This window comes from Dama dama, chromosome 30 (assembly GCF_033118175.1).
Source record: "Dama dama isolate Ldn47 chromosome 30, ASM3311817v1, whole genome shotgun sequence".
NCBI lineage: Eukaryota > Metazoa > Chordata > Mammalia > Artiodactyla > Cervidae > Dama > Dama dama.
Genome location: NC_083710.1, coordinates 37,867,866 through 37,895,337, shown reverse-complemented (window position 1 = coordinate 37,895,337; position 27,472 = coordinate 37,867,866). Strand labels below are relative to the sequence as shown.

Sequence of the window (27,472 nt, the reverse complement as noted above, 5' to 3'; positions counted from 1 at the left end):
CATAAAACATCTTTTAAAGAATATATGATTTACACCTCTCTTAAAAAGTATGTCCAGGAAAGTCTGATTTGATCTTCCCTTTACTCAATGACTTTCCACCACAAACAGTCATTCACAATCATTCTGTAAACTTTAAAGCTGCTCTGCAAGTGATGAATATCCTTTTCAACACAGCACTTCGTAGTGCAGGGCTTCAGGAGTCCTTGTGTTAGTCACAGTTTCCTACTGTCTTTCCTTTCATTCTCCTTACTCTATCCTCTCCTTTAGTCTTTCTTCCCACCTCCCTTCAAAATATTGCTAGGGCACCTCTCACAGCAGAAAATAAGACACAAAACCACAGCCTCTAACTTCTTTCCAAATGCAGAGGCGTGTTCTCTTTGGAAAGGGTGCCATTCTGTCTTACTAACGATATAAAAGGCTCACAGTTTACTGAATAGAATAAGAGGTTTACGTATTTACATTGTTTGTTACTCTGAATTTTAAGATTTTTATTCTTTTTCTGTTCTGTAAAAATACCAACTAGCAGAGACACTTGCCCATGAAAAGCAGAGAAAACCTCTGAAGAAGTGGAGTTAAATATGCAGAGAAGTGAAGGAGAGGTGGTAACGTGACCATGCACTGAACGCTGTACTGTAAACCACAAAAAGTCACCTGTTAGTACACAGAATAAAACGTGCCCCTGACTAATGACAGACTCTTACCCTGATATTGTGCCATGTCTTTCGACCAAAGAGTCTGTGTTCCATACTGAGTCTCATCGTACAAGAACTTAACTTCTGTGGCCCCAGCATCTTCTGCATTCTGAATTAATTCCTAGAAATACACCAGAAAGAGTAATATTTAATAAAACAGTCATCTACTACCCACCTTGTATCCACCTCAAACATGTAAAAAGCCTTTACACATAAATAAAGGAAACCCACTATCTGGATCACGAGCGGGTCTTTGTAGGTTTGCTTGTTTAGTTTGTTTGTTTAACGAGTGTATTCAGACTAAAAGGATATATCATAAATACAAATACTGAACTCAAACAATTATCCCTTTAAATACACTCACCCAAAAAGCAAACTTCTAAAACCAAGAGTCAAGCAGGCATGGGTTCATGGCCCCTGAATGTGGGTTTAGTATTATTTTATTTGGTCAGCTGGTTGGTTTGCAATGCTCCTGTGCAATGTTTTACATAAAATTCACAAAATTACAAAATGTAATTATATAAAATTGCCCAAAAAAGCATTGTAGAGCAACACTGCTTGACTCCAGCACACAGGGGCCCCTTTGCCTCTGAACCCTCATACATTCACGCCAACTGCATCTCAGGCTGTCGTGTTCAGCATGTGCATGGCAGGTGCAGAGGGAAACAGATACAGCCATTCAAATCTAGACAAAGCTTTAAAATGCAAACACGAACAGGACTTCCTGGTAACCTCTCTCATCTCATGGTTACCAGCATGGAGGTGCACATGCATGCAACTCTGCCCTACCTTCAGAATCTGCCCTCCTTCTGGGTACCGTCTCAAGATGTCCTTGAGGAAGTCCACAAGCGGTGGCGTTGTTTGACCAAATCGACCTAAAAGAGAGAACACATTCAACATGGTTGAATGTTATTAAAGCATTAATAGCCTTTACAAATGATGAATACCATTTGGTTCTTAGAGACAGTAAAGCTGTGCAAGTTCTGACTTCATACATGTCACTGCAGCCCTCTGGTATGAAAACCTACCAGACTACACAGCTTCAGTACAAAGTAGAGTAGAATCAATTTTATAAAATCTCAAGATTCTTAATTAAATTACAAATTTGGGTTTTAAAAAACACTTTAAAAATATCCTAAATGTCACATAAGATTATTAACTCAAAAATAAAGAGTGTGGGGTGCTGCTATTTTCCAAAGCAAATGAAATAAATGGCGCTATTTTATGGGTGCTTTGGAGGTGGTTTTTGTCGCTAAGTCGTGTCTGACTCTTTGTAACCCTATTGACTGCAGCCCGCCAGGCTTCTCTGTCCATGGGATTCTCCAGGCAAGAATACTGGAGAGGGATGCCATTTCCTTCTCCAGGAGATCTTCCCAACCCAGGGGCTGAACCTGCATCTCCTGAATTGCAGGCGGATTCTTTATTTCGGAGCGACCAGAGAAGCCTTTGCAGCTAAGAAGCCAGAGATGGAAGTGCCTGTCATGCCAGCCTTAATATTCTCAAATCAACCACTGTTCTCACTGTTCTGAAATGTGGCACAGGCAGCATCCCAGTGGCTGCCCGGTTCCCATTCCCTCCGTCTCTCCTAAACTGGAGACTTTCAGGACAGGCCAACCAGGACACCTTCAGACAGGGGACAGAAAAGTGTAGGGAGAACGGGGGAGGGAAAGTAATTTCCCAGATGCACAGAAAAAAATACATGTTTATAAGCAAAAACAAAATATGTGCTGACGACAAAACCTCAGTCTTAATTAATCTGCATCATTCTGGTACAACGACCCACCCCCACCAAGCCCCACAGGACCCAACCCGCAGACCGCTCACCCCAGGGGAGGCTCACTCCACCCATGTGTGCTCCTCTGGCCCTGACATGCCCTCATCACATTCCAGTGGTATGTACTTTCATTTCATTTTTAAAACATTATCTTTATGCAATTAAAAATGGGATTGAATCCTAGTAAAGTCAATGGCATACCTCCCCCTTTTAAGCCTTTTGATTGAAGGTTTACAAAAAGATGACAGTTCTGGGAAGTCAGATCTCCAATCTTGATCCAGTCAGATAACTGAAAAAAGAAAACGTATGAAAAGCAATACAGTTCCTACTTCTATAAATTCAAAACTTTACCTCATTCTGTTTCACTTAAATAATGTTTGTTAAGTGTTCTAATCAGGAAATAAGTTGCTCTGAAGAAATGAATATTTCAGAGAACAAAATTCAGTCAAAAATTTTATTTAAAAATGTAAATGGTCTTCCTTGTGTGCGTGCACCAGTCGCTCAATCAAGTCCGACTCTTTGCGACCCTGTGGATCATGGCCCACCAGGCTTCTCTGTCCATGGCATTCTCTAGGCAAGAATACTGGAGTGGCTTGCCATTTCCTCCTCCAGGGGATCTTCCCCACCCAGGGATTGAACCAGCGTCTCCTGCATCTCCTGCATTGGCAGACGGGTTCTTTACCACAGAGCCACCTGATTTTTTCTTAAGTAATTACAAATAAAGAGACAGGAACACAAGCCACGGAAGAAAAGTACCGAGGCCAAGACAGACTGTTAACACTGTTTCAGTACTTCAGTTGGATGATGGGTCCATGGCTGTTCATTCTATTAATGATTAATTGACGACTAAAAGAGAGCTATGCATAAGCCAAGGATTAGTAGTCCAACTCAGTTAGCTAAGGTACATTTAAAGAAGAATGGCAGGAAGGGAAGCAGAAATCTGTAACATAGGACCACGTCTCCAGGTCTTAAGGAGGACTTGAAAAGGAAGAACACAGAGTGTAGAACCCTGTTAGTGACAACAGACGTGACTGGCTGTGTGGCTCCGACACTGAATGCTTCTGGCAGATTGTAATCAGTGGCCTATCTCAGGCAGTGATCCTCCCAAAGAGAAGTCAAGCAGCAGAGAGAACCCAGCAGTGTACCCATGTTCCTTCCTGAGCCCGCCAAGATCTGGGGGTTCTGCTTGGGCCTCTCTCTTGAGACCTTAAGTCACTCAACCAAGCAAAGCTGGTCATATCCAACTCCAGAGGCAATGAAACCATAAAAGTTGCCAATTTCAGTCTTTGTATTTTGTTTTTAGAACAGAATGATTACAAAATAACTTGAACATTTGGGTCTCTGTTCAGGTCAGCCCTAGTCTCCTTTAAAAACCTCAGTGATAAAAAAAAAAAAAAACCTCAGTGATGCTCATTTTCATTTTTCATGAAACAATAATTGTGAAGTAAATAGTATAATATTAACTGCATCTGAATCTTGCAACACTTTTTCCTTTGTTCAGTTGTCAAGAACACAAGGAGGCTCTCAAGATTCAAGGGTTGATAGGCACGTTTCTGATGAACTAAATGAAAGGTAACAATACTTCCCACATCCCGGTTTGAGGCTCAAGCAGATTTGGCTGGAGGAGAAACAGTCAGGAAGACACACAGCTCTAGTGAGCAGTGTCCCTCTCTTCATGGGACAGGAGGTGGAGGGAACAACCCACAGACCCCTCTTCCAGACCAGGAGAAACAAGAGAGACAAGGAGAAGGTGGATAGCAGGGGACCTGGAAAGACTGAGGACCAAGTATTGTTAAGTGCCCACTCCTAAGTCCACAACCAACCAGAACCAGTTTCTTGTATACCCAAAATATTTAGAATTCTCACCAATAATTCAAATCTAAAAAGTTCTGAACAGCACTGGATAAAGAGGAAAAGAAAACCACTTCTATGAAAGGTTTGCGAATGTAAAAGAGACCCTTCTTGACGGCACATGTTGGCATCACTAAGGTCACCAGTTCAGTAGAAGTCACAGCCCGTCTTCTGCATCAGGAGAGAATTACACCCTCTGATTGTTTTCTGTGAGAGCTCCAAACTTGAGTTCAAAGATCACCTTTACTAGTTTAAGTTTCTCTTTGTTTTAAAGAACTTTACATTTAACTTTCATTTATTCCCGATTGACAGCCTGACAGGTTCTTTCTGGTGTGGACTTTGGAATCAGACACACATGGGTATGAATCCTGATTGGATCCTTCATCTCTCTGACTCTTAGTTTTACTCTTCTGCAGGATGGACCAGTCACAACTCTCACATGAGGCTGGCTGTCCTGCGTAGTAAACGAGATGAATGGGCAAAGTCACCAGCAGAACAGTGTGTGGAACACAGTCGACTGCCCAGCAAACATTAATCATATCCCCAGTGAGCTTACCAGATGCAAAAGGAGAAAGGCACTGCAAGTGCTTCCCAAACTCATGACCCCAGCCCTGACCTCTAGCCCTTGAGCTTCAGGATCAGATCCACAGCTGTCTGTGGACGACCATGCCCTAGACCGTTACACAGCAGAGACCTTAGACCTGGTTTTCGGTTCAGTTCAGTCATTCAGTCGTGTCCAACTCTTCACGACCCCATGGACTGCAGCATGCCAGGCCTCCCTGTCCATCACCAACTCCTGGAGTTTACTCAAGCTCATGTCCGTTGAGTCAGTGATGCCATCCAACCACCTCATCCTCTGTCATCCCCTTCTCCTCCTGCCTTCAATCTTTCCCAGTATCAGGGTCTTTCCCAATGAGTCAGTTCTTCGCATTAGGTGGCCAAAGTATTGGAGTTTCAGCTTCAACATCAGTCCTTCCAATGAATATTCAGGACTGATTTCCTTTAGGATGGACTGGTTGGATCTCCTCACAGTCCAAGGGACTCTCAAGAGTCTTTTCCAACACCACAGTTCAAAAACATCACTTCTTCCATACTCAGCTTTCTTTATAGTCCAAATCTCATATCCATACATAACTACTGGAAAAACCAAAGCTTTGACTAGACAGACCTTTGTTGGCAAAGTAATGTCTCTGCCTTTTAATATGCTGTCTACATTGGTCATAACTTTTCTTCCAAGGAGCAAGCGTCTTTTAATTTCATGGTTGCAGTCACCATCGGCAGTGATTTTGGAGCCCAAAAAAATAAAGTCTGTCACTGTTTCCACTGTTTCCCCATCTATTTGCCATGAAGTGATTGGACCAGGTGCCATGATCTTAGTTTTATGAATGTTGAGTTTTAAGCCAATTTTTTCACTCTCCTCTTTCAGTTTCATCAAGAGGATCTTTAGTTCTTCTTCCCTTTTTTCCATAAGGGTGGTGTCATCTGCATATCTGAGGTTACTGATATTTCTCCCAGCAATCTTGATTCCAGCTTGTGCTTCCTCCAGCCCGGCATTTCATATGATGTACTCTGCATATAAGTTAAATAAGCAGGGTGACAATATACAGCCTTGAGGAAACAGTCTGCTGTTCCATGTCCAGTTCTAACTGTTGCCTCTTGACCTGCATACAGATTTCTCAAGAGGCAGGTCAGGTGGTCTGGTATTCCCATCTCTTGAAGAATTTTCCAGAGTTTGTTGTGGTCCACACAGTCAAAGGCTTTGGCATAGTCAATAAAGCAAAAGTAGACGTTTTTCTGGAACTCTCTTGGTTTTTCAATGATCCAACAGATATTGGCAATTTGACCTCTGGCTCCTCTGCCTTTTCTAAATCTAGTTTGAACATCTGGACGTTCACAGCTCACATACTGATGAAGCCTGGCTTGGAGGATTTTGAGCATCACTTCGCTAGCATGTTAGATAAGTGCAATTGTGCGGTAGTTTGAGCATTCTTTTGCATTGCCTTTCTTTGGGACTGGAATGAAAACTGACCTTTTCCAGTGCTGTGGCCACTGCTGAGTTTTCCAAATTTGCTGGCATATTGAGTGCAGCACGTTCACAGTATCATTCTTTTAGGATTTGAAATAGCTCAACTGGAATTCCATCACCTCCACTAGCTTTGTTCATAGTGATGCTTCCTAAGGCCCGCTTGACTTCACATTCCAGGATGTCTGGCTCTAGGTTGGTGATCACACCATCATGATTATCTGGGTCATGAAGATCTTTTTTGTATAGTTCTTCTGTGTATTCTTGCCACCACTTCTTAATATCTTCTGCTTCTGAAGGGCAGAGAAGCCCCAGCAAGATGGTAGGAGGGGAGAAATCGCATTTAGAATCAAACCCCATACCCGCCAGAGACGCTCAGAGGGCTCAAATAAACCTTGTGCACACCAGGACCCAGAGACCCACAGAGACTGAGACAGAACTGTGTTTGAGTGTCTCCTGTGGAGGTACGGGTCAGCAGTGGACTGCCACTGGGACAGGAGCTCTGGGTGCAGCAGACCTGGGTATGGCATAAGCCCTCTTGGAGGAGGTCACCATTAACCCCACCATAGAGCTGCCAGAACTTATACAGGACTGGGAAACAAACTCTTCATGGGCACAAACAGAACCTTATGTGCACCAGGACCCAGGAGAAAGGAGCAAGAGACTGACCCAGACTTGCCCGTGAGCATCCAGGAGTCTCTGGTGGAGGCGTGGGTCGGTGGTGGCCTGCTGCAGGGCTGGGGGCACTGAACGTAGCAGTGCATGCAGGGACCTTTTGAAGGAGGTCACTATTATTTTCATTACCTCCACCTTAGTTTGGCCTCAGATCAAACAGGGAGGGAAAACAGCCCCGCCCATCAACAGAAAATTGGATTAGAGATTTACTGAGTATGGCCCCGCCCAGAACAAGACCCCAGTTTCCCCCTCAGTCAGTCTCTTCCATCAGGAAGCTTCCATAAGCCTCTTATCCTTCTCCATCAGAGGGCAGACAGAATGAAAACCACAATCACAGGAAACTAAACAATCTGATCACATAGACCACAGCCTTGTCTAACTCAATGAAACTATGAGCCATGCCATGTAGGGCCACCCAAGACAAATGGGTCATGGCAGAGAGTTCTGACAAAACGTGGTCCAGTGGAGAAGGGAATGGCAAACCACTTCAGTATTCTTGCCTTGAGAACCCCATGAACAGTACAACTGGTTAGACTTTGTTTTATTCTGCTGCTACTAGTATAGGAAAACAGAGTCTACCGTGTTACTTAGTTTAGCCCCTGTGACCCACTGGTAATACAGAAACAGGGTCTAGGTCACCCCCCTCTCCATGTGCTGTCCTAGCTGCTTAAGTCCTGCACAAACACACATAAAAGCAAACTGAAACTCGAGTGACCCCCACCCCCGACCTGCTCATCTCTGCCAGCTGAGCATTATCCTACTGTCCTGCCCAAGGCTTGTGAACCTCCTTGGCAAGGCCTTCCCCTTTATTCTACATCCAACACTCCACCAGTTCTCCCACTGTTTGCACAAATATACATGGCCATTTGGTACCACACAACCCTGTCTTTCACAAAGCCCCCCATGTATCCTTTCCTTTGGGTTTCAACTCTACAGCGCAGGTCTGGAAGCTCACCACTTACATGAGCTCAAGGTTCCTACCTAGACTCTTCACACCCACCCACTCAATCTGACCACTCTGCACACCACACCCACGCCTACCACCCTGCCTGGGTGCTCTGCAGAGAGGCATCCAGAAACCCTACCAATGGCAAGACTGAGCCACAACTGACTCTTTGGGTATGACCATACCTAGGGGATAAGACGACAAAGCAAACCCTGAGGAGCAACCAAAGAGGTTAGGGTTAGTAGGACCAGGAGAGGATGTGCAGGAAGGTCAAGAGATGGGGGCGGACGCAGAGAGAAAGGTAAGGCTGAGGAGCTTTTCTCCTCCGTCCTGTCCAGAGCCCTGATCCAGTCACTGACGACCACCAAACACCCTAGGGACCAAGCAGTAGGAGGACTGATCCCTGGAGGAACACAAGAACAGGCTAATCTGAAACCTGTTTAAGCAGGGAAGAGACGGGAGGGTGCACCAGGCACCCTGAAGGCCAGAATTACACTGCGAGATTAAAAATCACAGGCACCAAGCATGTCCCCCGATGTCTGTACTGGTATTAACAGTAAAGAAATCCAGTACTTGAAATGCCATCCTGGGTACTCAAGCAGTCCTGTGTATCTGGTTCAACTCTTAAAAAGTGAAGACGTTTAAATAATAAGTTAATTTTTAGTAAACTGTCTCTATTTAACACCTCCTTTAAGAAAACTGCAGTATTTCCACCAGTCTTAAAGGTTACATATAACATGAAATACTCCTGATTTCCAAAGTTCTGATAAGTCATTCATTTGCATCTTACAGGTTTTCATATAAATTTACTCCTCAAAATAATGCCTTACATATTAGAGTATGCCTGAAGACCTTCTCAGCCCTAAATTTCTGTGCTTCAAAGATGGGGGGAAACTTCTAAAACATAAAAGGCTAAGGTACTGACCAAGATTCCAGTCAAATGCATAACAAAATCAGAAAAATATGAGTAATGATGAAGTCACTTCAGAGGTGATGGCTCCAGATAAGCAAACCAAAAAAAAAAAAAAAAAAAAAAACCCTCTTGCTATACCGCACATCAAAAAAGTATCTTAATTTCAGGAAGTGAAGATGATTCAGACAAAAAGGGAGAAGGGGATACAGTGCTGAAAAGGCAAATCGACAGAAATCTGAGCAGTGACAGGCGCACAGCCACCTCATCTGATCCCTGTTCTCAGAGAAGGATGACTTCCAGGCGGGCAGGAGCCTGGGGCCCCCTGTCCCAGGCCTCTCGCCCCCAGATCCCGATCCTCCAGTCCTCCACCTCCGCCCGTATCCCCGCCCCCAAGCTCCGTGGTCCCAGGGCCCCTTCCCGGGCCCCCCTATCCTCAATCTCCGTCCCTGGGCCCCGTCCCCGGTCCCCGCCCATCCCCGATCCCCGTCCCCAGGCCCCCCAACCCCTGTCCCCCATCCCCGATCCCCGCCCCTGGGCCCCGTCCCCGGTCCCCCCAACCCCGATCCCCGTCCCTGGGCCCTGTTCCCTGTCCCCTCCATCCCCGATCCCCGTCCCCAGGCACCCCACCCCCGGCTCCCCCATCCCAGGCCCCCTCATCCCCTGTCGCCTCCCCATCCCCGACCCCCGTCCCCAAGGCCCCCGCCCGGTCCCCGGCCCCACCCCAGGGCCCGTCCCCGCCCTACCTGCCGGCCGCCGAGCCACAGCCTCTGCTCCGACGCGGGGAAGCCGGTCTCCGCCGCAAGGCGCCGCTTCACGTCGCGCACCGTCCAGGACGCTGGCACTGCCACGGTCCTGCAGCCCGCGCAGCCGGGCAGCACGGTCACCCAGAGCCACCTGCGCGAAGGAAAGGCCTCAGCGGGAGCCACGAGGGACCGCGGCCCCCGCCGACGCGCGCTCACCTGTCGCCCATGGCGCGTCCTCACGGCCGGGGCCACCGCGCCCTCGCCATGCTCCCCGCCGCCCGCGCCGCCCGGCCCGGCCCCGCCCGCCGACGGGCAGCCGCGGGAGGAAGCCGCGGCCGGGGAGGGGCCCCGGAGGCGCCGCCCGCGGGCACGCGCCCGCCAGGACCGTTAGCTGAGGAGACGCCCGGCCTGCGCGTCAGGACTTGGCGGGCAGGCCCCGCCCCGCCCCAGCCCCAGGCCCCGCCCCATCCTCCAGGCCCCTCCCCTTCCTCACCTTTCCTTGAGAAACCCCTGAGCCCACCAGGCCTCACCCTCCCGTCAGGACTCGCCCCGCCCACCCGGCCTCTCCCGTTACTTCAGACGCCGCTGGCCCCGCCCCTCTCTCAGGCCCCGCCCGCGAGGCCCCGCCCCTCCCGAATTCTTTGGTGAGTCGCTGCTGGCCCCGCCCTTCCCCAAGCCCCGCCCCCCGGATTCTTTGTCGAGTCGGTGCTGGCCCCGCCCCGCCCTCCCCGCGTCTGCTGCCGCGCAGCGCGCGAACCACCACCACCACACGGTTTGGAGAAGACGTGTGTTTTCCGTGATCGAGTTCCAAAGAGCCGGTGAGTGTAGAACTAGCCCTTTCCAGGGCCTCCGTCTCCTTCAACCCTAGGAACTTGTGAGTGTCTGGAGGCATCTCCGGATGAGATCGACGGGGGCCTCTTGGGCACCAGCGGAGAAAGGCGGCCGCAGAACCGTGCCTCCGCGCTTTCGTTTCCTGTTTGCTTTTAAGGCACAAAAGGACGATCGATCGATTCAGTTTCCTACTGGACTGCCAGCCAGAAAGCGATAGATGAGAAGGCAAGCGGTCTTAACTCGGCAATATTGTGTTCTGTTGTTGTGGCCTGTTACCCATCGCACCTGCAAGCTCCTTGAAATCAGAAGCACGCTCTCAGAGTCGATGGACTCGTCCCCGAGTTACCAACGTGGCCTTGCCATTTGAAAGTGTATGTGGCTTTATGACCCTTCAGAACATGTCCTTTCTTCGGGCTAACTTCTCCTAGGTGTGGATGAGACACGTTGCAAAAAAAAAAGGCAACATCTACTAAGGCAGCTCAAAGACTCTGTCGTGAACACGTAAACTTATGTGCTTCTTGTTTAAATACACTTGGTAGAATTAAATTTTCATGTTGACTCCAAAGATGGTGTTAATTACTGGTTTTCAATTATACTTCCCCCCCCCCCACACACACACACACACAAGAAATATTACTCAGAACTCATTATCAGTAATAAAGATACAAAACACCGCTACAGCTGTTCCATCCCTTCCTTCCAACCATATTTAAAAGTGAAGTTGCTGTAAATCATTCAGGTCTTTCTCTGCTTGGAAAGTAAGCGTGTTCAATCAATCAGAGGGAGACAGGCTAATGCAATATAAAAATCAGGTCAGAAAACTCTAATGGACAAATTCACTTCTTCAATCAGATAAGATGATACAAGCAAGTGTATCAGACAGTGAAACTAGTATCATATGCTATGCTCATATGCAGAATCCTGATACAAATGAACTTATTTACAGAAATAGGTTTTAGAGAAGTAACTTATGATTACCAGAGGAGAATGGTAAAGGGGAAGGATAGATTGGAGTTTGGGGTGGATATGTACACACTGCTATACTTAAAATAGATAACCGAAAAGGACCTACTATATAGCATGGAGAACTCTACTCAATACTCTGCAATAACCTAAATGAGAATTTTAAAAAGAATAGATACATGTGTATGTATAACTGATTCACTTTTCTGTATACCTGAAACTAACCCAACATTGTTAATTGACTACTTGTGCTTAGTTGCTCAGTCATGCCCAACTCTTTGCGACCCCATGGACTGTACCCCACCAGGCTCCTCCATCCATGGGATTTTCCAGGCAAGAATACTGGAGTGGGTTGCCATTTCCTTCTCCAGGGGATCTTCCCAACCCAGGAATCAAACCGGGGTCTCCTGCATTGCAGGCAGATTCTTTATCAGCTGAGCTACCAGGGAATACTGCAATATAAAATAAAATAAATTTCTTTAAAAGAGTATCAACAAGTAGAATGTGAGCTCTCATTCCTTTGCTAAAGTGTCACAGCATGCACGACCCCAGGACAAATCCTTCACACCTCAATCCTTTGATAACCCCCTGGGCCCTGATTTTCTTAAGTGTCTCCTAGGGAGCCAGGCAAACAGGATGTGGTGACAGAAGAATATAGATGCACAGTGAAGACTTGAGAGACAGAGAAATGACCTGAAGGGAGAGGGTTTCATAAGAAGCAAAGCAGATTTGGCTGGGGAAGGAGGCTGATCACAAAAAGCTCTGAATATCTGGGGTTCATAGTATGCTTGAAATACACTTTAAATGATTAGTCAGCATGGGGAATACACATCTGGAACTCAGCAAGGTGTCAAAGGTAAGGATATAGAGTAGGGAATCATTCATTGAACCAGTGAGTATTTATTCAACCTCTCTTGTGTACTAGATCAAAGTGTTAATCACTCAGTCATGTCCGACTCTTTGTGACCCCATGGATTGTAGCTCTCCAGGCTCCTCTGTCCATGGGATTCTCCAGGCAAGAATACTGGGATGGGTTGCCATTTCCTACTCCAGGCCATTTTCCTCACCCAGGGATCAAACCCATATCTCTTGCGTCTCCTGCATTGGCAGGAGGGTTCTTTACCACTAGCACCACCTGGGAAGCCCACAGACATTTCTAAATGTCAGGAATACAGCAATGAACGAAACAGAGGCCCTATCTCATGCTGACGTTTTGAGGAAGGAAGACAATGAACAAGTAGACAAATGATATTAATTCACATCACGAGGTCATCCTGTTCTTTTTAAGTGAGGGGAGGGACTCAGGGAAGTACAGGAAAGGACAGGAGAGGCACTAGAGTCGTTGGAGACCTCCCACCCACGACCCGGCGAGCAGATGCCTGGGTAAAGCAGAGGGAGATGACCTTATGCAGAGAGAACCTACAAAGGGGGACAGAAAACCGGGGCAGCTCGTGCTCCCTCCCCTTTCACCTGTATTCAGTGTCGTCTAATTCTTTTCCCTCTCCCAGTTCTCTCTCTGATCCATGTCCCACCCAACACAAACACAGGTTTGCAATTACTGTGTCCTTTCACTGATGGCTTCATGGGGCCTGGAAGAGGTTGTCACACAGAACAGGTGCTCAGTAAATACAGAGAAAGGAAGGAAGGACCGAGAGAGGGAGGGAGAAGAGAAGGAATGAGTAAATATCTGGAACATACAAAGAAGTGGAAACTCAAACATTATTCATAATTCGAATACCCACCCAAATGCTAATGATTTTATACACTGCCATAAATGTAAGGGTTTTTAATATAATGGTAATTATACCATGGACAAATAGTATTTTTCAGTGTTTTTATCATGGTGGAAACCTCATATCTAATAACTTCCTGACTTTCCATTGCGAAGAACTATCTTAGGCTACTTAACCCAATGAATACTTAACATGGGTATTTTAATTTTTCAGAAGTGTACAAACTTCAATGAATATCTGTTCATGAAACATCACCATTATGTATGATAAGAAGGAAATTTGAAAAATATATTCTAGGGATGTTAGAGAAGTGTGAAAGTCGCTCAATCATGTCTAACTCTTTGCGACCCCAAGAATTCTCCAGGCCAGAATACTGGAGTGGGTAGCCTTTCCCTTCTTCAGGGGATCTTCTGGACCCAGGAATCATACTGGGGTCTCCCACATTATGGGGCAGATTCTTTACCAGCTGAGCCACCAGGGAAGCCTTAGGAAATGTTAAGCTGAGCCTTAATGCTTTTATCAAATGCAGAACAACAAGAAACCAGAGCTTTCAGTCCCTCCTTTCAGGGTAAGTCCAAGGCAGTAAGGAAGGGGGATCGTGGGACCACCCTCTGAGCCTGTTTCAGTCGTGGAGACGGGCAGATAAAGCAGTTAAAACATGATCGCACATGTTGGACTCTGCAGGACACAGAGAACAATATTCCTTCTCATGACACCTGTTTTAACTTGCCCTGGTGCTTCCTTTCTCTTTCCCTGGATGACACACCTGGCACAACACGGGCCCCAGCCTCCCCATCACTCTTAGGTGATGAAAATCTCCTAGTCCCTGCCAAATGTGGATTCATTTCAGTAACTGAAAATCCTACCCAGGGTCATCGTCAAAAAACACCAGTCCAGGGCTTCTCTGGTAGCTCAGTGATAAAGAATCCACCTGCCAATGCAAGGGATCTGGGCTTGATCCCTGGTCCGGGAAGATCCCACATGCTGCAGAGCAACTATGCCATGCACCACACCAGTGAGCATGTGCTCCAGAGTCTGCGAGCCACAGCTATTGAGCCCAAGTGCCACAAATACCGAAGCCTGCGTGCCTAGAGCTTGTGTTTTGCAACAACAGAAGCCACCGCGATAAGAAGCCTTCACACAGCAACAAAGACGCCCCCTGCTCACTGCAAGCAATGAAGAGCGCAGCCATTGTTGTTGTTTAGTCGCTGAGTCGTGTCCGACCCTTTATAACCCCATAGACTGTAGCCCACCAGGCTCCTCTGTCTTTGGTGTTCTCCTGGAGTGGGTTGCCATTTGCTTCTCCAGGGGATCTTCCCGACCCAGTGGTCAAATCTGCATCTCCTGCATTGGCAGATTCTTTACCAATGAGCTACTAGGAAAGCCCATAAATAAATGAATCTTAAAAGAAAAACAAAAAAACACCAGTCCAATCCAGTGTAAAAATTCGTAAATTTTTATTGTGGTCCATTCTCAGCCTCACACTGCAGTTTGGAAGCATAGCTCCAGGCTGAGGTTAACTTCCCCTGAAACAACTGCTTCATGATTTTACGAAGTGGAATGTTCCCAATTGCGTGTCTTTGATTCAAGGGAAACAATTAATTGGTTCCTTCTGCAGAATGCTGGCCAGTTATAAAAAGACAAAAGTGTAACAAATCATTATTCCCTTGTTTCATGAGTCAGCAGAAGACTATTTAGCTTGGAAACAGAAAGATGACGATATTGTGGGCACGTGGTTAAGTGAAGTCCTAAAGGATGAGTAAAACCATAAGGCAAGCAGAGAAAGGAAGACGGTGTCTAAGGGAGAGGAAACAGGACCACAAATCATGGAATAAAAATAGCCATAAAGCTGAGGAGTTTCTACAGTTGCCTTTGAAAGGGTCAGAGGGTAAAAGTCATGCAGAGCATAAAAAAAAATAGAACCATGTGGTCATGAAGCCTCTACACCATGTATGTATGGAGTGACTGGAAGGGCATGGGGAGACCCCTTTAGATTTTAATCAGGTTCGGTGATCATAGCTACATTTTACAAAGACTCCTCAGGCACCAGAGCTGAGGATGACTGAAGACAAGACTTAAGAACAAAACCAAGAACAAATGGTCTCTGTGAGATTAACTAAAATGCTTCAAGAAGGGAATCAAGAGTGCCAAGTTGCTGAAGTGCCCCCAGGACTTGACAACAAGGAGACCACTGTTGACTTAGTTCTTTGCTCCAAAACCTATGGGGATCTGTAGGATCAATGGTCAAACTATCCAGTGTGGCATATAAGGCTCATCATAGTTTCAGTTCGGTTCAGTCACTCAGTCGTGTCTGACTCTTTGTGACCCCATGAATCGCAGCACGCCAGGCCTCTCTGTCCATCACCAACTCCCGGAGTTTACTCAAACTCATGCCCATCGAGTCGGTGATGCCATCCAGCCATCTCATCCTCTGTCGTCCCCTTCTCCTCCTGCCCCCAATCCCTCCTAGCATCAGGGTATTTTCCAATGAGTCAACTCTTCGCATGAGGTGGCCTAAGTACTGGAGTTTCAGCTTCAGCATCAGTCCTTCCAATGAACACCCAGGACTTATCTCCTTTAGGATGGACTGGGTGGGTCTCCTTGCAGTCCAAGGGACTCTCAAGAGTCTTTGCCAACACCACAGTTCAAAAGCATCAATTTTTCGGTGCTCAGCTTTCTTCACAGTCCAACTCTCACATCCATACATGACCACTGGAAAAACCATAGCCTTGACCAGACAGATCTTTGTTGGCAAAGTAATGTCTCTGCTTTTTAAAATGCTATCTAGGTTGGTCATAACTTTCCTTCCAAGGAGTAAGCGTCTTTTAATTTCATGGCTGCAGTCACCATCCACAGTGATTTTGGAGTCCCAAAAATAAAGTCTGACACTGTTTCCACTGTCTCCCCATCTGTTTCCCATGAAGTGATGGGACCAGATGCCATGATCTTAGTTTTCTGAATGTTAAGCTTTAAGCCAAATTTTTCACTCTCCTCTTTCCCTTTCATCAAGAGGCTTTTTAGTTCCTCTTCACTCTCTGCCATAAGGGTGGTGTCATCTGCATATCTGAGGTTATTGATATTTCTCCCCCATCAATTCTTCATAGATTCTTCTGTAGCCACCCTGCCAACCCTGATACAGTCTGTGTCCAAGATCAGCTGATAGTCAATATGCAGCACTCATGAAATACTCACTACATGCCAGGCACCTACTAAAGGCCTTCTGTGATTCAGCTCACTCAGTCTTCCCAGCCACCCCGTGAAGTAAGGAGACCTCAATTTCAAGTAAGGAAAATGAAAGTAAACATCTTACTTATAGTTCTACAACTATGAACGGAAGAGCCTGAATTTGAACACAGGAAATGCAGCTGCAAAGCCCCAGCACTGTTCAGTGTTAACCGAGTCAGTCAGTCAGTTCAGTCGCTCAGTCGTTCCCGACTCTTTTTGACACCATGGACTGCAGCACGCCAGGCCTCCCTGTCCATCACCAACTCCCAGAGCTTGCTCAAACTCATGTCCATCGAATCAATGATGCCATCCAACCATCTCATCCTCTGTCATCCCCGTCTCCTCCTGCCTTCAATCTTTCCTAGCATCAGGGTTTTTTCCAACGAGTCACCTCTTCACATCAGGTGGCCAAAGTATTGGAGTTTCAGCTTCAGCATCAGTCCTTCCAATGAACATCCAGGACTGATTTCCTTTAGGACTGACTGGTTGGATTTCTTTGCAGTTCACGGGAAACTCTCAAGTGTCTTCTCCAACACCATAGTTTAAAAGCATCAATTTTTTGATGGTTATGTATAGTACCTACTACAATGTAGACACTCTGTAAATAGTTGCCAGCCCATGGAAAATTTAAATTTTGCTTTTTTGGAACTTTCTGAAATTTTTTTTCTAGTATTTTGAACCTATGGTTGGCTGAACCCGCAGATGCAGAACCTGTGAATACAGAAGGTCCATGGGTTTATCTAGCCTTCCAAACTTCTGTGGTAGGTTCCAGCAAGAGAGATGGAATTTATGAGTGATTGTTGGTTCAGCCTATAGCTTTGCTCTAATCTACACAGCAAAGTTATGTTCGAATTATCTGTAGAAGTATTAGGGACTTCCCTCATGGCTCAGATGGTAAAGAATCAGCCCGCAATGTGGGAGACCCAGGTCCTATCCCTCAGTTGGGAAGATCCCTTGGAGACGGGCATGCAACCCACTCCAGTATTCTTGCCTGGAGAATTCCATGGACAGAAGAGCCTGGTGGGTTACAGGGTATAGGATCGCAAATGGACACAACTGAGTGACTAACACATACTTTAGAAGTGTTAGAAAACAGCATAACTGGTAAGATTATAAAGGCCTGAGTACTAACACATCAAGGCACATTTTCTGAAGGATTAGGGGTAATGTTCTGTGCCCGTCACCTTTCTCTGCCTTGGGATGGGAATTGGGGCAGATTCTATGGTTTTTCTGCTCACTGTAACATAACCACAGTTCTGAGGTCTCTTTAAGTTATACAACATGATTTCACTTCTATCATTGGAACAAATCCAGCCAAAATCATTATATAAAATTTCAACCTTCAATCCTCATGCAAAGGTCAGCTTTCTCCTCACTGAAGCCATCAGCACCCCGCACTAGAGCAGGTGGTCAAAGGCTGCCGGCCTTTGAGGGGAGCAGGTGGGGGTCTGCTCTCTCCCTGTCCCCCAAATAGTCAGCTGCGATTGACCCCACACAGGCCAAAGTCCTGAGACAAGAGAGGAAGAGGGTGGGCTGTTCCTCCTTGGCCGGGTGGTCCTAAGCCCCATGGCTCTGGCAGGGGAGTGAGTTCACCCTCTCTCTTCTCACCCCCCTGTTCCTGAGTGTCTGTGTTTGATAAAGCTCTCCCGTTTCAGCTTTCCGTCAGACCGCCTGACCTTGAAGGAACACGGAGAGTCCACTGTCTCAGGCGAGGTTTGCTGGTCACACAGGCTTTCTCTCCAGACTTTCCCAGGGTGCCCAGCACCTGTCCTCTGCCCTGTGCAGCCTCCACTGCTGGTGAACATCCTAAAAACCCTTTAAAAGGGTGAGTTTCATGATATGTGAATTATATCTAACATAATAACAACATTGTAGCTGATGCGAAGCAAAGCCATTCCCCGCACACTGTGTGTAGAACCCCTCTGGGGTGAACGTGGCTCCCGTGATGCTCCTGGTGGGTCCAGTGGTTTGTCTACCTAACTGTCTTCTGAAGATGCTCTGGGCCTTTTCCAGAGTGGTCGGAACTGACATCTTTGCCCTCAAACACATACATGAACAAGATGAAATATAGACTCCTTAGGAGAACATGCAAGTTCTACTTTGCACACTCATCCACGCCCTGCCCCCTCACCTCACCAGTGTACTCTCCCCGCCTCCCACCTCCCCTTCCGGGCTCTGCTCCAGCCCCATCAGATCAGCTCCCCTGCTCTCTCATGTAGCCTTTGCCTGTGACCATCTTCCTCCTCCGACGTCCTCTCCTCCTTCAGATTTGGGAAGCCTGATGCCTCACAGGGTGCCACGGTTGCGAGCGAGCCTCGTGCCCACCTGCAGGCTGACTTATCCCCTGTGTGTCTACTCCCTGAGCTCACGGACCCCATGCTCCACCATCGAAGCCTCACACAGAGTGATCCTTACACAGAGGACCCAGTCTCCAACCAGAGAGGCCGGCGGCCCAGGCACGGCTTACCCTGCAACCACGTTCAATAACCAATCAGTCAGACAAGTGACAAAACTTCCCTTCTCTTCGTGCCAGTGTAGACGCAGTAGTTTGACTTCTATTTTTAGTTCCCTTCAACATGCTTTGGGAAATGATGTCATGTTTCTGAATTAATATTCCTGCCTTTGCTCCTTCCAAAGAGGGCAATATGCACCCCCTAGAGTAAAAATAAAAACTGTTCAAGTTTTGAGAAGATAGGACTGTACAGGCTTTACCTGATGCTTTTGAATCTGTTGTTAATGTGAGAGATAGTTGTTGAGTTGCCAGAAATCCCAGATTGTTCATCTATAACTGTGCCAAAGCCCCATTACCCAGGAAGAGGCTTAAGTGTAGTCATGCTTCCGAACGGCAACAGGGTACCCAGAAAGAACTTCGCATTAGAAAGGGAAACGTGACTCAGGCCCTCAGATTTTGTCAAGGTGACACATCTTGAGCTGTCTTAGCCATTTCAGAGAATAATAGAACCATATGTGGCCTTTGAATTCCTCTTCTACTTATGATAAACTCTGATGAAACATCCTCTCTTGGAACATTTTATAGAAAATATAGGGACAGAGTGAGCTAACTATGGCAGTAAGTACACTAAAATGAATGTATCCCATGCTAATAATTAGAGTGTTTTAATGGAGTCTTGCCCTAGACACAATAATAAGGAAACTTTTCAACATAAACCTATAAAACGTTCTGTCATAAAAATTGATTACACTGGACATAAAAAAGGAAATGGTATGAGCAACGATACCATAATACACTCTAATACACTTCTTCCTTTTTTGTTTCTTCCAGCTATTGATATTTTTCTTTTCTTTTAGGAAATTAATAATTTCCCTTCTGTTTTGCCCTTTATTTTACATGTTGCTTTCTTCACTCTCCACCTGTCTCCAACACCCGCCACCCCCTTGAAAGTGAAAGTGAAAGTCACTCAGTCATGTCCAACTCTTTGCAACCCCATGGACTATACAGTCCATGGAATTCTCCAGGCAAGGATACTGGAGTGGATTGCCATTCTCTTCTCCAAGAAATCTTCCCAACCCAGGGATCAAACCCAGGTCTCCCACATTGCAGGTGGATTCTTTACCAACTGAGCTATCAGGGAAGCCCTCTGCCCCCTCGTGTGCAGATGAACTGATGGTCAGATTCTCGGCTCTCACACCTGTCCATGGAAGGGATGTCTCCACTCAGAGCTCACTGCCTCACCTGTAGGACCCTTCCTTGGGGTTATGGGGAGGTAAAACAGGCTATCGCTGACCTGGGAGGGTCACCTGTATTCATACAATAAAAATGCATGACAACCGGTATGCCCTAGGCACTGGCACTCTGATTAAGGGGCACAGTCCCCGGGGGGTATGTCCCTCTGTCCGGGGGGGTGAGTCTGCTCACGGAAACAGCAATCAGGCGGGCACCGTGAGAAGGAGGCCTCACACCCTTCTTGTCACCTTCATCCTTCCCCGTGCCCTCCTCTCTGGCTCTGGAGGTCAGTGCCGGAAAAACCATGAAGCAGGCCAATGTGTCTCAGGTCCCACTCAACCTTTGATCTGAACTTCACCTCCTCTCCTGACACGCTCTGTGCTTGTATCCACTGCGTCCCCAGTTCTGCTGAGCTCAGTAAACGTAACCCATCCTGGGTGCAGGCTCTCTGCCAGGGGCTCAGAAATCAGACAGATAAGGATCTTAATAACAGCTCCACTGCCCATTAGGAACTCAACGGCCTGTGTGCTCAGTCACTCAGTCTTGTCCGACTCTTTTGCAACCCCATGGACTGTAGCCTGCCAGGATCCTCTGTCCATGGAATTTTCCCAGCAAGAATACTGGAGTAGGTTGCCATTTCCTCCTCCAGGGAATTTTCCTGACCCAGAGCTCAAACCTGCATCTCCTACTTTGGCACTCAGACTCTTTACCACTGAAGCTCGAGGATAGCCAAGACTGAAATGTTGCAGAAACATCATTTCAACATAAAAGGGACAATGCTAAAATAAAGGCAAGCTGCTGAGTGCCACAGCATGGCCTTCCATTAAAGGCTTTCCTGGACAAGCATCGCAGTCAGGAAAGAGACTGCTTTCCTGGGTGACCCTCTGTCTGGACCGAGGTCTGGTCTTCTCTTCCCTTGTTTCTCTCCTCCTGAGCGTACCCAGGCTCAGCTCCCATCAGCTGCATCCTTCACACCCCGGCCAGGCACACCCCTCCTGCTCACCAGGACCCCCTCCAAAGTGGCCCTGGGCCTCCATTCTGGTGCATTCCCCTATGTTACTGTGTGTTTAGAGATATCATTTATTTTTCCTTCCATCTCTTTAACCTTCTTTGGAGAAGACCACACACACAGGGAGCTCCCAGCCAGCCCTCCCCCTCCAGCCGGAAGCACTGCACTCTGACCCCACTGCTTCTTCCCCCAGTGGCTCAGCAGCCACTTCCTGGCTCTCCAAGGGCTCTGTTTTAATTTCTACCGCAGTGTGGGCCCCAGGATCAGAGGGCGGGGAGGTCATTCACTGCCTCTGAAATCCCATCACCAAGACCGTTGTTCACTTAAAACAGTCATTGGGATGTGAGAAATGGAAAATCATGCACAATAATAATAATTGGTGTGGCTAATGAAACACTTCCTAGGCACCAAACACTTGTCATTTAATCTTCACTAAAATCCTATTAGGCATGTTTCTTCCTATTTTACAGATGAAAAGGAGATTCAGAAAAGTTCTAACTGCCCCAGACCACATGCAGTTCCTGCAGACCCATACCCTGTGCATATCCCTACATGGGGCTGTTACTGGTGCTAACAGAGATGTTTATCCTGGGAAAAACGTGACTCCAGGGTGCATGCTATACTGTTCAAATAGGAGAAAGGTTTTCATGTACAAACATTTCTGTGACTCCAGAGACAGATGTGGGGTTCACTATAAGGAAAAATATCCCACCAATTAGAACAGTGCTCGTTTGTATTTACTTATCACCAACCACATGCTGACTCTTTCACATCCACTGTTGTATTTAATTTCCAGATGAATCTAACATTATCATCCACAATTACAAATCAGGACTCAGGACCCAGAGAGGGCAAGTTAATTTGTCTGAGGTTTCCTTGCAAACACCAAGTGTCAAAACTGGAACCCAGGTCTCCATTCAATGTTCTCATTCTGTGCTACACCCCAGAATTGAAGTAAAAGAGAAACACTTGCTTTGAGATTCTAAAAATCTCACAGTCAGCACACCTTAGGGGTGCATGCATTCTTGACTGCTAAGTTGCTCCAGTTGTGTCCGACTCTTCGTGACCCCATGGACTATAGCCCACCAATTGTCCATGGGATTCTCCAGCCAAGAATACTGAAGTGGGTTTCCATATCCTCCTCCAGGGGATCTTCCCAATCCAGAGATTGAACCCACATCTCTTACATCTCCTGCATTAGGCAAGCGGGTTCTTTACCACTAGCACCACCTGGGAAGCCCATGCCTTAGGGGTAAGTGCCCTAAATTCTCTCCTAAGAGCTAACCACAATCCTGTATTCTAAAGCACGTGGCAGTTGTACAGTCTGGCCAGACGTAGGCAGCATGGGAGCCCTCAGGCACATGCTGGGAAACACTTAAATGAATATGATAAATATGTGAACATGCACTACAGAAAAGAGACACAGACAATGCAGCTAAAAGGGTGAGACTGTACATTTCACTACTTCTGTTTCATTCATTATAGCCAATTGAGTTACTTGTTTAAAACTACACTCCCCTACCTATTTGAGCAAACTCTGGGAGTTCTTGAAGGATAGGCATGCTATAGTCCATGGAGTCGTAAAGAGTTGGACATGACTTAGAGACTAAACAACAACATATTTAGCTATGAAGTAGTGCCTCAAACAGAATCCCTAGACCATTATTTGATTAAACTAACATTCTCTGGTCAGAAGTATTTGAGGAATGAGTTTACTTATGAAAAACAAATGGGAATCTTCTTAATTTTGTCATATTTTATTTTTAACATTTCTTATGTTCATTAAAGTTTTTTAACATTTCTTATTTTATCTCATTTCCAAATGTTTGGACTTGGAGTGATAATGTCAATGAATGATCACTTCAAAAGCATCATGTTTTATGTCTGTGCAGTCAGTGCCACAATAACTTGAAAATATGAATCATAGAAACTGTGCCCACAAAATTATAGATATGTGAATTTGTGAAAAACAACTTTATGGTTTTTTCCCTTTGCTTTGAATAAAAAGGGATCATGCCACAGCTTCCCTCATATGGAAGGTTTACAAATAGCTTCATGCATTTGCTGTTTGGCGGACAATGATAGTAGTTGGCAGGCAACCACTTGGAGGGGACACAAAGGAAATGCTAGTTAGAAATAGGTCAAGAGAGAGTTTTTTAAGGGAAATTGGGAATGAATCCATAAAAAACCAAAATGACTGAATTTTATAATGATTACTGTAACTGAATGGACACTTCCTCTGTTAAAATCCTACATTTTGCTCATTTTCCAAACCATTTCAAATTTTCTTTTGATAAGGATTTTATTGGATAAATTAGATAGTTATAAAATGGAAAAGATATCTATTTACTGACAGCTTCTAAAAATGAATATTTCTGAAGAACCAAAGACAAAATTTTTAACAGAGAAAGCATAGAATAATAGTCATATGAACAGGTGTTTTTTTTTTTCAGAATTCACGCAAATCTAAATCAAAAAAAAAACAAACCTATGATTGTTCGCTATTTCTATAATCTTTATAAATATAACAGCTAAGTAATTTTGGCTGATTCATGTTGATGTTTGGTAGAAACCAACAAAATACTATAAAGCAATTGTCCTTCAATTAAGAATAAATAATTTTTTTAAATAAAATAACTCATCAATGAAAAAGCTATTAAGGGCAGTTGAGTGTACTTCAGAAAACATACACTTAATGTTATTAGCAATTAAAGTTTACATATGTGTTTCTCTTTTAAGCCTCTGGTCACTTTCTTGTTTTCTAAATATTTTCACACAGCCCCGAATCCTTTCCCCTCTGATTAATCCTGTTAATTAATTCCTGTTACCACTGAGTTGATCTGTTATGAAGTATGACTGAGCCCCTCCCCAACATAACAACACTCAGTCCTTCAAGTCCAAAGGCTTCGTAGACTCACCTTTCCCACCTCATCCCTGCCCCTCCTTCCTGGGCATCCTCCCAGAGCCCTGCAGCCATGCTTATATCTTTACACCTTTTTTGCACATTTCTCTGGACATTCTGTTTTAAAGATATTAATGAGGGAAAAAAAGCACCAACAACTAGACATGACTTAACCAGTCAACTGAGTGGACTTAATCCATGGATAATCCACACTATGAATTGAAAGAATGGGCTAAACCTAACTAACCCTTTGAGAAGCCTTCAATAAATAGTTGTAAGTAAACTGGGTAACATTCATGGTATTTATGCTAAAAATGCATTAGCACAATTTCCTGTTCCAGAACAGGAAACAAGAATTTCAAATCATCTCTTATTGTAACATGACCTAAGAATCCAAAGAATATGATGACAAGGTACACAACTACTAAAGTGCAGACATAAAAATGACTCTCCCAGTGTTTGCCTTTTTCAGTGACTGTGGGCAGTGGGCAGAGAAGCCTCCAGTTCTCTGCAAGGCACGTGCTCTGCTTGCCAGCCCTCTGTCCTCTTCTTCTGGGGCTCAGCTGAAGCTTTAAGCTAAGCCTTCCCTAGTTTAAAAAAAAAGGACAATATAAGTGTATGATGGGTCTGCAGTCATACACAAACCCATCACATTTGCCTTCATTTTCTCCACGCAGGTGAAAGGAACAAATTAAATAGTGTCTGAAATCTCTTCTTTTGGGACTCTGCATTCATCCACCACTTTCTTATTTTTTTTCTCTTTCTGTGGGCAATAGGGAGCAGGTGGCCATTTAAGTTTATGTCAAAATGTCAGATTGTTAGGCTGCGCCTTCAGATGCCAGTTGTCACAATCATAGGCAATCCCTTTTATACATTTTTCTGTTTTTAATATTTTCTATGATGCTTCAAGGGATTTTTTTCTATTCACTCTTTGAAGGCTTTTTCTACAGCACCTATTTAACTTGGTCTAGGAGGTGCTGCAGGTTTCAGATTGCATTTGGCATTGGCTCTGGAAAGAATTAGCATTTTGTTTCTATGTTGTTTTTCTGTGGCTACTGCTTTCAATCATAACAAACTAGAAGAACCATTTATATTAAAGTATCATAAACAAATCATTTTGCCTACTGCTTAATTAAAAAAATAATAATAATCTTGAGTCAGTTGAACTAAGTTACCATTTCTCTAGGAGATTCCCTCTCCCTCCACCCCTCCCCCAGGAGATTCAGTAAATGAGATCATTTAAAATTGCGTTTCTTGCTAGGTAATACATTAACATTATTATTATTCTCAAGGAAAAGCTATCAGTTGATTTTTCAATGGAGTGGACCTTTCTGAGCAGTGTCTAAAGGGCAATGATTCTGACCCCTGTGAATTTTCAGTAACACGTGTATTTCTACAGCTGAGACGGTTCCTCATCTCCCATCGGTGATTCTGTGACTGCACCGAACCTGTCCCGGGTCTGCACACGGGTTTTCCTTCCCCGACGTGAGCCCGCCTGGAGCGGGGCAGCCCTTGGGGCTCCCCAGGGACTGCCCTGCAGTTTACAAAGCTCACACACACACACATCTGTACCCCCAGGGCTCTGCTGCAAGGACCAGGGAAAATAGAACATCTAGGGTTTGCTTCACAACTGCTGAAATCTGCCCATTGGGTATAGGACGCTCACTGTAATTAATAGTTCCCTCTGCTTCTCTGGATGCCTGAAATTCTTCATGATAAAATTTTTACCACGAGGCACAGGGGTACCAAGGCCGAGCAGAGGATTTCTGCTAATTCCAGGGGAGGGGGATGAGAGCTGGCACCCTCCATGTGCACCAGCACCCCGCAGGGGGCCCACTCTCCACCCGCTCTGGGCCCCAGACCAGCCTGTGTGGACCATCAGTGGTGTCTCCAGGATGCTCTCTGGGCCTTCTCTTTGCCTCCTGAGCTTCCTCTCTGAGAGCCAGTGACACTCCATAAGCCCCTCCCCAAAGAGATCCCAGCGCAGGTAGAAACGGAGGGGCTGACAGTGATGGGAAGGGACACCCTACCACCAACAAGAAGGACGAGACAGACCAGTCTGCAGCTGCTCTGTAGGCTGGGGTGGCGGTGGTGGTGACCGCGGCACCCCCCAGGGCACCTGCATTGAAGACAGGTGCTCAGGCTATGGGTGGGGCTTTGTGCGGGCTTCTGGAGGATGGAGGGAGAGCCGCATCAGATATAGCACAAGTGTCTTACATTTACGGGCTCTTATCTAACATTTTTATGGGCATTTTTTTCCCTAAGGCTGCATGACTAGAAAATGGGATTCAGACCAAGTATGTCTGGTTCCAAAGTCTACACTCTTTCCATTACATGATTTGTTTTCTCTTAAAACAAATGGGTGTCTGTGTTTGTGGAGGGTATTGTGGAGTTGGTCTTGTTTTGTTTGGATGCAGAGGTGTATGTCTAAGGAAGAGAGATGTAGAAGAGACAGGATGGGACCCATCGTCCCCTCTCTGGCCACATGAGAGGGATGGTTTGGAGCCTGTGAGGACAGAGGGTGAAGGACCAGTGCCATGAAACCCTGGGTGGGAATAAGTCCAGGCAGCACTGCCTCTCTCCCAGGAAACAAAATCAGCACGAGCTTCAGAAGAAGGCATTCCTCTTCCTGACCTCCAGTCCACAGGTGGCAGTCACTTTGGTCCCAAGGGGTCTGTTGGGTTAAAGTCTTACAGAGGTACCACCTACAGAGGTCATGACAAGTGCCCCTGACCCAGAGGCTCAAGTGGAAAGAACATAAGCAAATTCATTCCTGAGACCATAGGAGATGTCACCGCCCCAAGGACACCCAGAAATAGCCGGGGAAGAAGTTAAGCCAACAAGAAGAACATCGGAGTTAAGGTCTTATCAACAGGTGATCTGGAGTCATGGAGACGTGGGTGTAAATACGAATTGACCTTATTTACACTCACGAACCTCTGAAACCTAGGAGGGGGGAATAATCACTAAAGCACTTGTTCTTTCACTGGACTCCACCTCCCCAGCTCGAATCCTGGCTGACTGCCATTAGGCCCACAGCTCCATCAGAAGTCAGGGCTGGCTGGTTTGCTTGGCCCTATACTGCCCACTACTGTTCTTCCCCACTGGGCTTAGTTTTCACACACTTGGACTCAGCTAGTCTGCTCCTCTCCTGCTCTCTGGACCTCGGGACCCTGCTCTCTCACCTGAATCTTTACTCCTCCTACTATGGGATAATAGGAAATAAACATTTGCTCTTTGCCTCTAAGTCTTGGCACAAAACTCCTAAAACGCTTGGAATTCCCTGAGAAAAGAGTGTCTTTTATATGCTGATGAGGTAGCTCAAGGCAGGACCCCTAGATAGCTTCAGATGGGGAGGGAGGATTCAACCCTGTGATTAGAGGGTTGGAGTTTTCTGACCCTTCTAATCTCCACGGAGGGAAAGACTAGAGTGAGTTCAATCAGTCGATGATATAATCAGTCACGCCAACAGGGACACTTTGTTGGGAACTCGGAAACAACCACTAA

General features: G+C 46.0%; 1 protein-coding gene across 1 annotated transcript in view; it reads right to left on the bottom strand.

The window, feature by feature from the left end:
* SACS (sacsin molecular chaperone) overlaps positions 1-27,472 on the bottom strand; it is a 75,256-nt gene that overhangs the window by 27,831 nt on the left and 19,953 nt on the right. Inside the window, exons 3-6 of the mRNA XM_061133420.1 lie at positions 9,618-9,768; positions 2,668-2,755; positions 1,482-1,567; positions 702-813 (exon numbers count right to left, since the gene is read on the bottom strand). Of these exons, the coding sequence (XP_060989403.1) occupies positions 702-813; positions 1,482-1,567; positions 2,668-2,755; positions 9,618-9,768 (437 nt within the window). The remainder of the gene's footprint in view (positions 1-701; positions 814-1,481; positions 1,568-2,667; positions 2,756-9,617; positions 9,769-27,472) is intronic.